This window comes from Neomonachus schauinslandi, chromosome 14 (genome assembly GCF_002201575.2).
Source record: "Neomonachus schauinslandi chromosome 14, ASM220157v2, whole genome shotgun sequence".
Taxonomy (NCBI): Eukaryota; Metazoa; Chordata; class Mammalia; order Carnivora; family Phocidae; genus Neomonachus; species Neomonachus schauinslandi.
Window position 1 is genome coordinate 27,530,150 of NC_058416.1, and position 16,152 is coordinate 27,546,301.

The 16,152-nt window shown below is 43.8% G+C and overlaps 1 protein-coding gene across 1 annotated transcript in view; it reads left to right on the top strand.

The window, feature by feature from the left end:
• PSTPIP2 (proline-serine-threonine phosphatase interacting protein 2) overlaps positions 1-9,913 on the top strand; it is a 46,789-nt gene extending 36,876 nt beyond the window's left edge. Inside the window, exons 11-15 of the mRNA XM_021686207.2 lie at positions 172-268; positions 384-465; positions 1,747-1,781; positions 3,267-3,324; positions 8,312-9,913. Coding sequence (XP_021541882.1) covers positions 172-268; positions 384-465; positions 1,747-1,781; positions 3,267-3,316 — 264 coding nt within the window. The 3' untranslated portion in view covers positions 3,317-3,324; positions 8,312-9,913. The remainder of the gene's footprint in view (positions 1-171; positions 269-383; positions 466-1,746; positions 1,782-3,266; positions 3,325-8,311) is intronic.
• The last annotated feature ends 6,239 nt before the right edge of the window (positions 9,914-16,152 follow it).

The window sequence follows — 16,152 nt, forward strand, 5'->3', positions numbered from 1 at the left end:
GAGAGAGAGTGCACAGCAGTGGGGAGGGGTAGAGGGAGAAGCAGACTCCCGCCGAGCAGGGAGCCCAATACGGGACTCCATCCTAGGACCCTGGGATCATGACCCGGGCAGAAGGCAGATGCTTAACTGACTGAACCACCTGGGTGTCCCGATTTATCTTCTTTTTGTTAGATGTATGAAGAAGTCCGTAAGAGCTTGGAAGCATGCAGCATTGAGAAGGACATTGCATTTTTTGTGAACAACCGAAAAACTGGACAAACCCCACCAGGTGAGTGGAGTGGCAGGGCTGGGGGTTTATTTAAGCATTTCTACTAGTCTTCTGCATCACATGTCGAGAATGGAAGACACCATCATCTTAATATTTTCTTTCTTAATTCCCCTAGCACCCATCATGTATGAGAATTTCTACTGCCCCCAGAAGAATACAGCCTCACAGGGAAAGGCCCCGGGACCTAACGTAGCAAGGTAATAACCAGCTACCTTTCAAATAAAGAAAAATACTTTTTTTTTTTAATTTATTTTTTTGACAGAGAGAGACATAGCGAGAGCAGGAACACAAGCAGGGGGAGTGGGAGAGGGAGAAGCAGGCTTCCCGCAGAGCAGGGAGCCCGATGTGGGACTCGATCCCAGGACCCTGGGATCATGACCTGAGCCGAAGGCAGACCTTAACGACTGAGCCACCCAGGCGCCCAAGAAAAATACTTTTAATAAATGTTGTTATCATTAGTGTTCTAAGAGGTATTAGAATTGGAACACATCCACATTTAGGACAAATGTTCAGTGGATTTTACCAGTCATAGTTTAAGGAGGACTATATCATGCTTGAGGGTGATTATTGTTACTCACATATGAATCCTATACCTTTTTTACAGCTTATAGAAAGCAGGAGTCAGCAGACTCTGGCCCGCTGTGAATCAACTCTGACCAAGCTCTTTTGGTAGGGCCCAAGAGTAAAGAATAGTTTTTACATTTTTAAATGGCTGAATAAAGAGAAAAGGATATTATTTTGTGACACATGAAAATTACATGAAATTCAGATGTCAGTGTTCATATAAAGTTTTATTGGACCCCGACCATGCTCATTCGTTTGCATTTTGTCTGTGGCTTCTATTGCATTCAGGTTGACAGAGTTGCAACCGAGTTGCCCTCGTGGCCAGCAGAGCCGAAATCGTTTACCGTCTGGCCCTTTACAGGGCTATAACCTGTAAAGGATCCCGACAGAAGAGAAACTTCTGTTTCACGCAGTCAACTTCACGACTAAGCTGCTAACTTCCATTCCAGTTTTTTCAAAAGAGGAGTATTTGAGGGGGCATTGCCGGACCCTCATCAATATTTAAGAATGCCAGGCTGTGTTCAGAATAGTTCGTGTGAATTAGCTCATTTCATCCCAACAGTGAGGTGGAAGCCGCTTGTATTTTCCATTTTAGGTGTGATCATGCGGAGGTACCAGATCAGGAAACCGCGCACTCATAGCAGATATTTTCCTCTTGTCGGTGTGGGCTGTGGGGGCGGGGCTCCGTGCTTCCTGCCCGCCGTGCAGCCTGCCTGTCAGCATAATAGAATGTCAGCAGCCTGGATTCCAGTGGGTCAGCGTTGGTGCAGGCCTTTTGCTTCATCTGAACTCTCCTTGACTCTCCAGAACAGAAACCAGATCTGATTAGAGGGCAGTATGCTTATAGTGTGAAGTCAAAAATTAGAAAAATAACAAGATCTCATATGAAAAACTTTGGTTTTCATTTCTTACAGGAGAGGACCTCTCCCAGTTCCTAAAAGTTCACCAGGTATGACACCGAGAAAGACCTTTTGAAATGCTTATGTCATGTTCTCTCTCTCTTTTCTTTTTTGTAAAGATATTATTTATTTATTTGAGAGAGAGCGAGCACATGAGCAGGGGGGTGGGGCAGAGGGAGAAGCAGACTCCCAGCTGAGCGCAGAGTTCCACGCAGGATCCTGAGGTCATGACTTGAGCTGAAATCAGTTGCTTAACTGACTGAGCCACCCAGGTGCCCCATCATGTTCTCTCTAAGGTTGAGTAGTTAGAATGTTGAAATAAAGGGAAAGAATGGAACAATTTTTTTTAAAGATTTTATTTATTTATTTGACAGAGAGAGACACAGTGAGAGAGGGAACACAAGCAGGGGGAGTGGGAGAGGGAGAAGCAGGCTCCACGCTGAGCAGGGAACCCGATATAGGGCTCGGTCCCAGGACCCTGGGATCATGACCTGAGCCAAAGGCAGAAGCTTAACGACTGAGCCACCCAGGCGCCCGGAAAGAAGGGAATAAATAGAATCAAATTCTCAAGAGAATGAACCTGTATCAGGATCTTAATATAATACTGTTTGTCACAGAGTGGACTTTGGTAATTGGTGGTCTACTTTATAGCTTATCAAAGAGAATTCCACTCTTGGAGTACCAAAAGAAACTTATTATAAGGCAGTCTTACCTAAGAGATTATTTCAACTTGAACCATATAAACAGCAAAGTGAGATATAGTTTCCTTTGGATTACACAGAAACATAACTGATAGAAGGCAAAGATGTCTAGCAACATATAACCTAATATTATATATTTGTGCACTGACCGTAATTGGGTCTTTCACTAATCACTCTGGTCTCTTTTTCATTCAGAACTCCTAATGATACCTCTGGGACAACCACACATTTTAGCACTTTTTGTTAGTTTTAGTCCTTGGATAATTATAAGATCCTTGAGGGTGGGCACTTGGTTTTCTCCTGTATCACTCATAGCACCTAACACAGTACTGGGCACATAGTAGGTGCTCAACAAATATCTGTTATTCGAGTAAAAGAAAGATCTACCTACCTGGGTTCAAGGGACTGAGGGAAGAGAAAACTCATGCAGCATATGGGAGCTTAGTAGAGCTTCAGTGACTGAAAGAAATTCAGGGGCTGAAATGATATCTTTGAAAAATATAAGGATTTAAGTTATTTTATTTTTGTAAAACAATTACCATCTGATAACGTGGGACTTATTTATGTCTACGTCTGAAGATGACTTTACTCTGGGTGCTGCTATCTGTGCATGGATGAAAAGGGCAATGAAATCATAGTAGTGATTTCCAGAATGTGTGAGTGAATCCTCTGGTTTATAGTCATGACTACCATTGGTAGGATTTGTCGCCAGATGTTTTCTTTTTATAAAACGACAGTCACTAGAATCTTAAAGTGGAATGTTCTGATTTCAGAAGGGCTAAGATCTTATCATGAAACAAGATTAACTTAATGTTGCCGTTCTGCCCTTTGCAGATGCTCCTGACTATTCCTTGGTTGATGACTACAGTCTGATCTACCAGTAACATCAATGGTAAGAACCTTTAATGTTTGCATAATCAAATTACATTTAGACTGATGAGTGTGTTTTTGAGTCTCTGAAGCTTCCTTAAAACACCACTGCAAGCAGCAAGGCCTTGCCTCAGGCTGGCCCACTGGTGCATGGGGTTCTGCAGGATGGCCTCTCTAAATCCCATACTGCAAGGGGACTGGTGCCCGCGCCGTACATATTTGAATGAGGAGATTCTCCCTTCATTAATTATTCTGTAGCTCGTTTCTGCTCCCGTTAAGCTCTTTGTGGCTATAACACACTTAACGCTCAAGGCAAGGCTCACAAACAAAACACACGTGATCCTCACTGTTTAAGTAATAGTGTACTCCCCCATTCCCCAAAGGGGGAAAAGTCAAGTCAAAAGAAGTCAGTGAGGGCGCCTGGGTGGCTCAGTTGGTTAAGCGACTGCCTTCGGCTCAGGTCATGATCCTGGAGTCCCGGGATCGAGTCCCGCATCGGGCTCCCTGCTCAGCAGGGAGTCTGCTTCTCCCTCTGACCCTCCCCCCCTCTCATGCTCTCTCTCTATCTCATTCTCTCTCTCAAATAAATAAATAAAATCTTTAAAAAAAATAAAATAAAATAATTTTAAAAAGCTGAATGGGGCGCCTGGGTGGCTCAGTTGGTTAAGCGACTGCCTTTGGCTCAGGTCATGATCCTGGAGTCCTGGGATCGAGCCCCGCATCGGGCTCCCTGCTCGGTGGGGAGTCTGCTTCTCCCTCTCCCGCTCCCCCTTCTTGTGCTCTGTCTCTCTCAAATAAATAAATAAAATCTTAAAAAAAAAAAAGAAGTCAGTGAAAATGAGGCAAACACTATCACACTCACCTCTTACACAAGGGCATTATGGGGGTCAACTTATCTCAGATTATTACTGCTCCAAACTAGCAAACAAGGATTCCTAGAGCTGAATTGTGGAGGCAACCATTACTGCAAAGATGGTGCTCTGTCTTTGGTTCTCAGACACTTGCAACTTGCAACATGTCCCAAGTCAATCTCAGTCTTCACAAGTGTGAAGGAATGCCTCCGAAGCCAAAATAGTACTATATGAAACTCTATCAAGTATGAATGTTTTAACCCAAATGGGCGTATCTTGGGGTATGACAACATATGTACGTATGAGCAAAGAAAAGGCTTGAAAAGGTATATTCCCAAACAAGTAATAGTTTTTCTTTACTTATGTTTTCCAATTGGTTTACAATGAAACTTTATTACTTCTTTAATAAAAAACTGTTTTTGAAGGGTGGATCCTCTTGCACATTCCTGATTTAGTATGTTCCTGGGAGTGCCAGGAGTGGGGGTGGGATACAGGAACTGGAACAGCCTCTCTCCCACCCTCCCTGGTTTGGTGCTACTGTCTCTTAGGAAACAAAACAGGTTTTTCATTTTTTTAAAAATTTTTTTATTGTTATGTTAATCCCCATACATTAATCATTAGTTTTAGATGTAGTGTTCCATGATTCATTGTTTGTGCATAACACCCACTGCTCCATGCAGAATGTGCCCTCCTCAATACCCACCACCAGGCTAACCCATCCTCCCACCCTCCTCCCCTCTAGAACCCTCTGTTTTTCAGAGTCCATCGTCTCTCATGGTTCGTCGCCCCCTCCGATTCCCCCCCTTCATTCTTCCCCTCCTGTTATCTTCTTCTTCTTCTTTTTTTTTTCTTAACATATATTGCATTATTTGTTTCAGAGGTACAGATCTGAGATTCAACAGTCTTGCACAATTCACAGCGCTTACCAGAGCACATACCCTCCCTAATTTTTTAATTAACATATAATGTATTATTTGTTTCAGGGGTACAGGTCTGTGATTCATCAGTCTTGCACAATTCACGGCGCTCACCATAGCACATACCCTCCCCAATGTCTATCACCCAGCCACCCATCCCTCCCAGCCCCCTCCACTCCTGCAACCCTCAGTTGGTTTCCTGAGATTAAGAGTCTCTTACGGTTTGTCTCCCTCTCTGGTTTTGTCTTGTTTCATTTTTCCCTCCCTTCCCCTATGATCCTCTGTCTTGTTTCTCGAATTCTTCATATCAGTAAGTTCATATGATACTTATCTTTCTCTGATTGACTTATTTCACTTAGCATAATACCCTCTAGTTCCATCCACGTCATTGAAAAAGATTTCATTTTTTGATGGCTGTATAATATTCCATTGTATATATATACCACATCTTCTTTATCCATTCATCTGTTGATGGACATCTGGGCTCTTTCCATAGTTTGGCTATAGTGGACACTGCTGCTATAAACATTGGGGTGCATGTGCCCCTTCAGATCCCTACATTTGTATCTTTGGGGTAAATACCCAGTAGTGCAATTGCTGGGTTGTATGGTAGCTCTATTTTCAACTTTTTGAGGAACCTCCTTACTGTTTTCCAGAGTGGCTGCACCAACAAAACAGGTTTTAATAGTGCTCTGTGGTGGCTTTCCTTCAGTGTTTCATAGCACTGAAAAGTTCTTTTTTAAAAAAATTTTTTAAATTTAAATTCAATTAACTAACATATAATGTATTATTAGTTTGAGAGGTAGAGGTCAGTGATTCATCAGTCTTATATAATACCCAGTGCTCATTACATCACATGCCCTCCTTAATATCTATCACCCCATCCCTCCATCCCCCTCCCCTCGAGCAACCCTCCGTTTGTTTCCTATGATTAAGAGTCTCTTCTGGTTTGTCTCCCTCTCTGATTTTGTCTTGTTTATTTTTTCCTCTCTTCCCCTATGATCCTCTGTTTTGTTTCTTAAATTCCACATGTGAGTGAGATCATATGATAATTGTCTTTCTCTGACTTCTTTCACTTAGCATAATACCCTCTAGTTCCATCCATGTCATTACAAATGGCAAGATTTCAATTTTTTTATGGCTGAGTAGTATTCCATTGTATATATATACCACATCTACTTTATCCAGTCATCTGTCAATGGACATCTGGGCTCTTTCCATAGTTTGGCTATTGTGGGCATTGCCACTATAAACTTTGGGGTGCAGGTGCCCATTTGGATCACTACATTTGTATCTTTGGGGTAAATACCCAGTAGTGCAATTGCTGGATCGTAGGGTAGCTCTATTTTCAACTTTTTGAGGAACCTCCATGCTGTTTTCCAGAGTGGCTGCACCAGCTTGCATTCCCACCAACAGTATAGCACTGAAAAATTCTTGCAGTGAGCGTGTCAAAACTTGCTTGTCTTCAGTCCTCTGAAAACACCTACTTTGTGACTTATAGCCCATTAGCTAGATGGGACAGAAGCCATGTTGTTTTAATTACATAGAAATAATCAGCTAGTATGTATTGATATTTAAATATGACTCCTTAAGTTGCTTAATAAATGTCTTTAATATCTAAGCAACTTGGCTGTGAAAGATGATGGAAATTGAAGATCTAAAATACCCTGGCCTCTGACTATGCATAACTTTCTGACTTACAAACAAATGGAGTTTTTACAACTGGTCATCATTTCTTCATTTCATAAGGTTCCCTTTTTCTCATGGAAAGAGGCACAGCCCATATTAGCGGTAGAGAGGGACGGGGGAATCAGCGACTTGGGACCCCCACCCTCTGGAACACCACATACATGATGGCTGCAGGCAGTCATGGGCAGCTCCAAGAGTTTGGTGGTGTTTGTTTTTTTTTAACCTCTTCCTTTCCTACCCTCACCTATTTGCATAAAGCATGTATTCTAGTGGCGTAATGGTAACCTTTGATCTGGCAGCTCTAGTTCCTCAGAGCTGTAGAACCTGCTGTTCACAGATGCATGATGCGAACACCAACACACATGAGCTCTGTCACCTCCTCGGGTTCCTTGGTGTGCGCCAGCTCAACGGACAGGGGCTCAGCATATATGGGTATTATTGACAGAGCTGAAGAGAATTTTACAGAAGGAAGTCTGTCTTAGTTAATAACTTAGCTAAGCAACTTCTCACAACACTTAAAAGAGTTTGAGCCTTTGGAAACGAACTAGGAAGGTGTAGGAATTTGTGGTTTGTGTGGTGTCGTTGGTATTAGCTGCTCTGCCTGTTTTTGGTTCTAACATGTTTAGGTAAAGACAGATTATAACTTTTGTGTATCAGAAAATATAAATACGTGTATTGTTTACCAGAAAGCAATGCTGTTGTCATCACAATCCATTTTTCATCACTTTTTGAAAAATGTATTTCTTTGAGGGGGCACCTGGGTGGCTCAGTCAGTTAAGTGTCTGCCTTTGGCTCAGGTCATGATCCCAGGGTCCTGGGATCGAGCCCCGCATCTGGGATTGAGCCCCGCATCAGGCTCCTGGCTCAGCAGGGAGCCTGCTTCTCCCTCTCCCTCTGCCTGACACTCCCCGTGCTTGCTCTCTCTCTCTAATAAATAAAAATTTAAAAAAATATTTTATTTATTTATTTGACAGAGAGAGAGAGTGTGTGTGTGTGTGTGTGTGTGTGTGTGTGCATGTGAGCTCTGGGGGGTGGGGTGGGGAGAGGAGCAGTGGGAGAGAGAGAGCATCTCCAGCAGACTGCCTGCTGAGTGGGGAGCCCAATACCAGGCTCGATCCCAGGACCCTGAGATCATGACCTGAGCCAAAATCAAGAGTCAGATGCTTGGGGGCGCCTAGGTGGCTCAGTCAGTTAAGCGTCTGCCTTTGGCTCGGGTCATGATCCCAGGGTCCTGGGATCGAGCCCCGCATCAGGCTCCATGCTCGGCGGGAAGCCTGCTTCTCCCTCTCCCACTCCCCCTGCTTGTTTTCCCTCTCTTGCTGTGTGTCTCTCTGTCTTTTAAATAAAATCTTAAAAAAAAAAAAGAGTCGGATGCCTAACCGACTGAGCCACCCAGGCACCCCCATTTTTCATCACTTTTAATACTTATTCCTCACCATTTGCTTTCTTTGGCCAAGCATACTTATTCTTTGTAGATAATGTATCAAGGTAGGAGTGAGGAGCTGAGGTCAATGGTTCATTCTAATGAAATTTCTTTGTTATTTTCTTTCAGAACACAACTCCCTTCCCGGCTGGTGCTTCGATGGCATGGGAGGAAGCACTCAGAGCAGGAGCATCTCTAGCCAAGCTATGTCAGTCATGAAACTTTGAAGTGAGACCTTGCTGTCATGTTCTGGTATTTTATATTGATGGTAGACATTTAGATCAACTGAGGTTAGGGAAGTTCTGAAATTTTTAAAAGAAGCTTACACATTGCCCCAAACTGAAGAATTACCCTTTTCCTCTCAGTTACCAACATTGTGAATGAATTGTGTTATCTCCTTGATTCCAGAAAATCTCTGGATTTGGAGCCTTGACTCTTCTTGTGGGGGGAGAGGTGGCTGAAGAGGGGTCCACACCGTCAGCCTGTAGGCACGTCTTTGGCTTTGGGGGCAGCGTGGCTGTGGAATGTTCCACAGCAGGATGCGCCCTCAGTGGTGCAGAATTATAAATCCCCTTCCTTTTTGGCTGGAGGACTGAGAGGGCATCTGATCATACTTTTTCATTTTACAGATGAGGAAATGAGGCCCAGAAGTGTGAAATCCATTTCCTTACTGATTAGGGACAGAACCAAAACCAGAGTGTAAGCTCATCCCACATCACCATTCGTCCTAATCCTTCCTGAGGCTATGGTGCTCGTGTTGAAATTTCAGTCACCAAATGTTTTTGCCAGTGTCCTTTCAGTTGGGAAAATTACCAGGGCTTAAATGTCAGATTTATTTTTATATGACTCACTGTGTGTGCTGAAGTACAGAGCACCATATTTAATTTAGTCTAAGAAGGTGTTTGTAAAGCATGCCATTATTTTATATACCACTGAGAAAGTTAGGTGGGGGACTTGACCGTTAACTTGTGACAGTTAATGGCCAAGCCCATTTGAATTTGATTTGTGAAAGTGTGGGGGAAAAAAAGTACATCCTCAAATCCATGTAACAAGATATTTTGACTCCATTCCTAAAAGAAATTCTAGAGCTCCAAAGCCAGTCCTCCATCCTGGGTCTTCTTCACAGAGAATCTTTCCCTTGCTAGATTCTGGAATTTTTAAAAGTGTTGATCTTACCCTTTCACAGGTATTTGAGTCTTTCTTTTTCTTACCCACAAACAGTAGGGAGACTACATCCCTTTTGTATAATATCCACACTCCACAAGAAAACAACACATTGTAGTTAATAACAAATTAAAACTAGCACTGGTACTTATTTGGTATGTTGTAAAAGTCTGTTGGCACAAAGAGCACATATTTTCTTCTCCTGCCCGTGTAATAGATTTCTCAGAACTATGCATAAATTGATTGAAACAAGATTATTTCCCCCCATTTAATGTAAGGTGTTACTGAAAGTGGCAGCTTCTTCTCATGACAGGAAACTTGCATCAATTGGATATCCTTTTGACAAACTGAAGTTTGCAAAGGGCCATTGACTTCCCCAAATTGAGCAAGCTCAGGAAATTTTCCTTCGAACTCAGAACATTCTGTTTTTAAGTATTTTATTTATTGTTGGCAATTCCTCAGGGATTTCACTTTTCTATTGGTCAGTGTCATTGATGTAAAAGTTTTATGAATTGAAAATATTTTAATTTTATGGCTTTTTCAGTTTGATATGAAGTAAAATAAAGGTTCCTGGTGATTGGTGATTTATTTTGCATTTTTGTGATCCTTCCAGCAAAGTCACTTCCTTGGGGAGGCACCGTCCCCGCCTCCAGACAAGATTGGATCCCACTGCTGTGTCCTTTTTCTCTCCCAGATTGTCCTTGATAGGACATGATTCGCTCTTGAAATTAATTGTTTAAAGTCTGGCTTCCCTTCTGGACAGTAACCTTCATGACAGCAGGTCCCTCCCCGTCAGTTTTTCTTGCTGTGTCCCCAGCACCTGACACACTGTAGTAAGTATGAAAGAATTAGTGGCTAGGAGAGAGCGCACCTGGAGAAGCAACCAGTCTGAGAGAGAAACCAGGAGTGTAAAGGGAGCAAAGCCAGTCAAATAAGCATACACGTTAAGTTTAGTAAATATGAGCTACCCTGAAGACCGTGGGTATCTTAATTTGAATTCCGCCAGAAGCCGACCCTGAGGTAAGAATTTGAGTGCAGGTCTTTTTTTCTGGGGGGTGATCCCAGAAAGCACCCGTATCGTAGTGGGAAGGTAAAGGAGATGGAAGGTAGGAGGGAAGGGAAGGAAAACAAAAAGGCCTGCATTATTGAGCCGTCAGCACTGCGGACACTGGAGCTTCAGTCTGGGGACTCCTGGGGAACCGTGTGGGACACACACCTCAAGCCGACTCACCAGTGGAGAGGAGTGGTGATATTCCTTCCCCAGCTCCCTGCACTCACTGGTTGAGGGCCACCCCCAGGAAAGATGAATTCCCTGGCATCTCTGACCTGCCTGAAATGCAGAAGTGCCAAGCAGAGTGGGATCCAGATTGCCGAGAGAGTCCTTGGGAGGGGCAGTTCCTGGCAGTCGGAATTTGGGCTGCCCTGTAAGGGAACGGTAAGTGCAGAAGGAATGTGGATGGTGCCCTGACAGTGGCTGACCCCTGCGTGGCTCAGATCCATTTGTGCCCGCATGAATTTTACTCCACCCTGCCTGCCATCACTTCTTCAAGTTCTGGTTTCCAACACGCACACACACACACACGCGCACACGCATACGCACACCAGCGGGTTTAGTAGGACAAGCTATAGTCCCTTGCTATAGATGGTCCTGAGTCTATAACTGCTATTCATCATCTCCTTCCTCCACCAGCCTGTTATGGAGTGAATCATATTCTGCTCACAGCCCCCTCCAAATTTATATGTTGAAGTCCCAATCCTCCACACCTCAGAATGTGACTGTGTTTGGAGATAGGGCCTTGAAAGAGGTGATTAAGTTGAAATGAGGTCCCTGGGGTGGGGCACTAATCCATTCTGATTGGCATCCTTCTAAGAAGAGAAAGAGACACCAGGGGTGAGTGTGCACAAAGGAACGACCTTTGAAAAACAACCAGAAGATAGCCATCTGCAAGCCTGGAGAGAGGCCTCAGAGGAAACCAACCAGCACCTTAATCTTGGACTGCCAGCTTCCAGAACTGCAAGAAAATGAATTTCTATTGTTTATGCCATCCAGTTTGTGGTATTTTGATATGGCAGCCCTAGCAAATTAATACCACACATTCTAGATTCCCTTCCCCCTTGGCAAATCTACTGCTTGTCTAGGTTGCATGACTGGTGGGGCGACCCAAACCCTCATCCCTAAGGGGTCTCAGCCCCTGGTTATCAGGCTCTTGTCAGACCCTGTTTGCTGAAATTGCCAACTGATAATTTTTCACCAGGCATGGCAACCCCCAGAGGCATCCCAGTGAAACTCCTGTGTTCCGGATATATTCCTCCCTGTCCCACTTTCCTCATGATAATCATCTACTCCTGCTGGGACAGTTACTCCTTTCTTTTCTTGCTCATCTACTGGCATGACTAGGCATCAGTCACAGTTTTAGTAGAATGAACTTTCTTTCTTTCTTTTCTTTCTTTCTCTTTTTCTTCCTTCCTTCCTTCCTTCTTTCCCTCCTTTTCTTTTTCTTTCTTTCTTTCAAGATTTATTTATTTATTTATTTAAAGATTTTATTTATTTACTTGAGAGAGAGAATGAGGAAGAGAGAGCATGAGAGGGGGGAGGGTCAGAGGGAGAGGCAGGCTCCCCGCCGAGCCGGGAGCCCGATGTGGGACTCGATCCCGGGACTCCAGTATCGTGACCTGAGCCGAAGGCAGTTGCTTAACCAACTGAGCCACCCAGGCGCCCCAAGATTATTTATTTACTTGAGAGAGAGAGAGAGCATGAGTGGGGGGAGGGTCAGAGGGAGAGGGAAAAGCAGACTCTCCACTGATCAAGGAGCCTGACATGGGCTCAATCCCAGGACCCCAGGATCATGACCTGAGCTGAAGGCAGATGCTTAACTGACTGAGCCACCCAGGCGCCCCAGTGGAACCCTTTCTATGCCCCATGGTTGATGCATCTCCTGGTAACCACATAGAGCGAGATGCTCTAGTGCTGCAGAGCCTAAAGTTGAAGAGATGGGAAGCACCAGTTTCCCAAGTGGGTCAGTGTAATCTCTGGTGGCAGAGGCCACTCTCATCCCTTTGCTCCCAGACCTATGTTTTCTATCTATTGGAGTCAACATCTAGTACCATATTATGGCTATATAAGCACCATATAAGACCTCATCATTAAGACCAGCACCCCAATCCCTGCAATGTATTCTCAAGCTGCCACACCTTTACAAGGCCATTCCAACATTCTATCAGGACAGCAGCTTCTAGGTGACGTGGCATGTAGCAGACAAAGTGGAGCCCATGGGCATTTCCCTGTTGTTGCACCAACTTCACTATAAAGTGAAGCTCTTGGTGTAAGGTATGCATTCTCAGTGGGGGCAGTATTACTCACAAGGGGTGAAAATTGGTTCTTGATGGGAAAAACTAATTTTAGTCTTCTTATGTTTAAAGCACAGATACACATATGGTGCATATACAGGGATACAGTATATCTGTGCTATTAAAATTTCATGGGAGTGGCAATTAGCAAAAAGTGTCTAATGAAGGGTAATGAAAAGCAATTTGGCAAACATTGGTCTAAGGTGATGTTATGTGGAATTTCAAAATGATACATGAGATACTCTTTGAGCCTTTGGATAGCATTGTTGGTCAAGACACTGCCAGCAGAAAAGGAGAATCTGTCCTTGGACTCAGTCCCAGTAGAGGTGAATCTCTGCTCCTTCTAGAGTGGAAGGAGTTCAATGGAATCACATTTCCACCAAGTGGCTGGTTGGTCTCCTTGGGGGGATGATAACATAATTAGGGCTCACCTTCAGCTTCAGGGGTTAATTGGTCAGACATTTAGCAGTAGCCACTAAGGTGGGCCTGGTGTAAAAGTCTTCATCCCTGCTACCACAGCTACTCTGCTCATGAGTCCACTGAGGGAGCACTGGCATGGCCAAGGACAGAGGCTGGCTGGACGTCCCTGGATGAGTCATCCTACCTACCTGGTTGCTCTGCACCTCCTTTGATGAGTAGTTTCTGTGGGTGCTGGTGTAAGACACACAGATTTCACATTTTGTTGCCCATTCTTTTGTTTTCAGTCTTCTGATCCCATTCCCTGATCCATCAGTCAAGTCGTGCACCATTGCCCAGCAGTCTGTGTCTGTGCTTACCTGGGGCTCCTCTCCTTTCGCACCACGTGATGACCAGCTGGGTTACTTGATGCGCTGCCCACGGGGAGCACTTCTCTTCATCCTGGGTGGGGCTGTCGTGTGGCAGCAGTCCACATAGAGATGAACAACAATTAACATACAGAGATGATTTATTCTTGAACCAGGCACGAGTGTTTTTGCTCTTCTCCACACACCGGGTTGAAGGACACCTCCTCTGAGGCCGCAGGTATGAGCTGGAAGGAAAAGCATGGGCGCGACAGAGGAAGCTGGTGGAGATGTCTGCATTTGTGTGATGTCCTGGCCTTCTGGATTTGCCCTCACCTGTTCCAGAATGTACCATGTGTTCCAGAATGCCCCCTGGACCTGACTCAGGGGGGTCTAAATGAGGATAAGCTAGTTTAGAGTAACATTATTTCATGTTCCTGTTTCCTTTGTAACTTCTATAAAATGCATTTCTGTCCATGTTACCATAGAGGCTTTCTGGCTTTCTTGTTAGTCCTAGTGGCCTGAGCTTGTAATTCTCTTTGGTACACTGACAGCCTTCGACAACCAACCCACTCTATGGTCCTTATAGCTACATTTCACCCCACATCTCTCAAATGCCAGGAATGTTGTATAAGATTGTCCCCCTGAATCCTGCCCTGAGTCCCCACAGATGAGGCCTCCAATAATTGTGATGCTTCAGGTTGGTGGTCATCACCCCTCACTCCACGTCCGTAAGCAGTGAGATCTTGTGACCATCTGGCTGGGAAGGGGTCTGATTCCAGAATGCCATCCTGACATCTGAGTACCGTTTCTGATACAGTCTTGTCTGGGTTCCTCAAGGAGGCCTGGAGACCAGAAGTTCAAGAGTTTGAGAGTTCGAGATCAAGTAGTTCATTTCGGAGGTGGACCTAGTAGTGAAATGGGAACTGAAAAAGGGAAGAGAAGGAAGTGAATAAAGACTGTGTTATCAAGGAAGTTGCCACTGTGGGTAATTGGAGCTGAATCCCATGGGGGACTCTGGGAAACAGCACAGAACACAGATCACAGTGTTAGTCCAGGCCAGGTGTGAGGGAGCAGGGTGTGTGTATTAGTTTGCTAAAGCTGCTATAAGAAAGTACCACACACTGATTGGCTTAAACAACAGAAATGTGTTTTCTCACAGTTGGGGAGTTTAGAAGTCCAAAGTCACACTGTCAGCAGAGTTGGTTTCTTCTAAGGGCTGTGTAGGAAGGAGCTGTTTTAGGCTTCTGTCCTTGCCTAGTGGATGGTTGTCTTACCTCTCTGCATATTTCTGGTCCAAATTCCACCTTTGTATAAGGATACAGGTCATATTGGATTAGGGCCCACCCTTATGACCTCATTTTAACTTGATTATCTCTCTAAAGATCCTATCTCCAAATAAGGTCACATTCTCAAGTACTGCGAGTTAGGACTTCAATATATGCATTTTGAGAAATACAATTCAACCCATAATGGTATTTATATGTCAATCCCCATCTGTCAGTGGTTGAGGGCTGCTTTCAGTTTAGGGGGATGCAGTATTTCCCTGGCACCTGCATACACGTGGCCAAAGGGAGCTCTGAGGCAAAGATGTGACAATTGGAGTTTGGATCTGCATATTCAGAAATCATAAATGCCAAGGAGATATGAGTGGGACACCAGCAGGTATCTGATGCTTTGGGGGGTACAAATAACTCACCATTTCTATGACTCATTTAACTTTTTTTTTTTTTAAGTGGGGAAGATTACGAGAGGGGAAATAATAGAAAAAAGATAAGTTTTATATGTTTTGCTTACTGTGGAAGCAAAAGTCTGTTAATAGAAGAGCTCCCGTCTATTTAAGAGTCTTCAAAAAAATGTAGGCAGGAGGATATTTTTGGTACTTGCACTTCCAGCTAATTGTCTCAAGAAACTGAAAAAAATTTAGAAATAATGTGATTTCCTCATAATTTAAAAAAAAATATGTTTAGTAATCATGGATGATGAAATAATTAATGCCTCATACAGACTGAGGAAGTAATTAACTGTAGAATGAAGGACTTCTCGGAAATCATGTCAGAGGAGGTGTCATCAGGGGGGAAATTACCACCAGATGGCAACAGAGCCTCTGGAATCTAATTTCATAGGGGAGTTTAAGAAGGGTTTACCCAGCGCTCCTTCCTGAGTGCAGCAGCTTTCATTGAACCCCTGTTATGGCAAATACTGTTCCAGATGCTGGCTGCCTTAGGAATCAGGCTCATATGAAATTTTGGAATACTGTAATATAGTATGTGAATTATATTCCTTTTATGAATGCCTGGTAATTGTTTTAAATTGGGATTTTTCTCATGAGATTGAAAATATTTCATTAAAAAAATTTTTTTTAAAGATTTTATTTATTTGGCAGAGAGAGAGAGAGAGGGAGAGAGAACAAGCAGTAGGAGGGGCAGGCAGAGGGAGAGGGAGAAGCAGAGAGCCTGCTGAGCAGGGAGCCTGATGTGGGGCTCTGTCCCAGGACCCTGGGATCATGACCTGAGCCGAGGGCAGATGCTTAACTGATTGAACCACCCAGATGCCGCAAAAATTATTTTAAATTCTGAAAGCTGCAATGAAAATGAATATAACCCATTGGAAGGAAATTCGGTAAATACTTATTAAAATTAAAATTGAGAATGTCTCTTTGATCAGCAATTTTACAGCTAGGCATCTATCTTATAG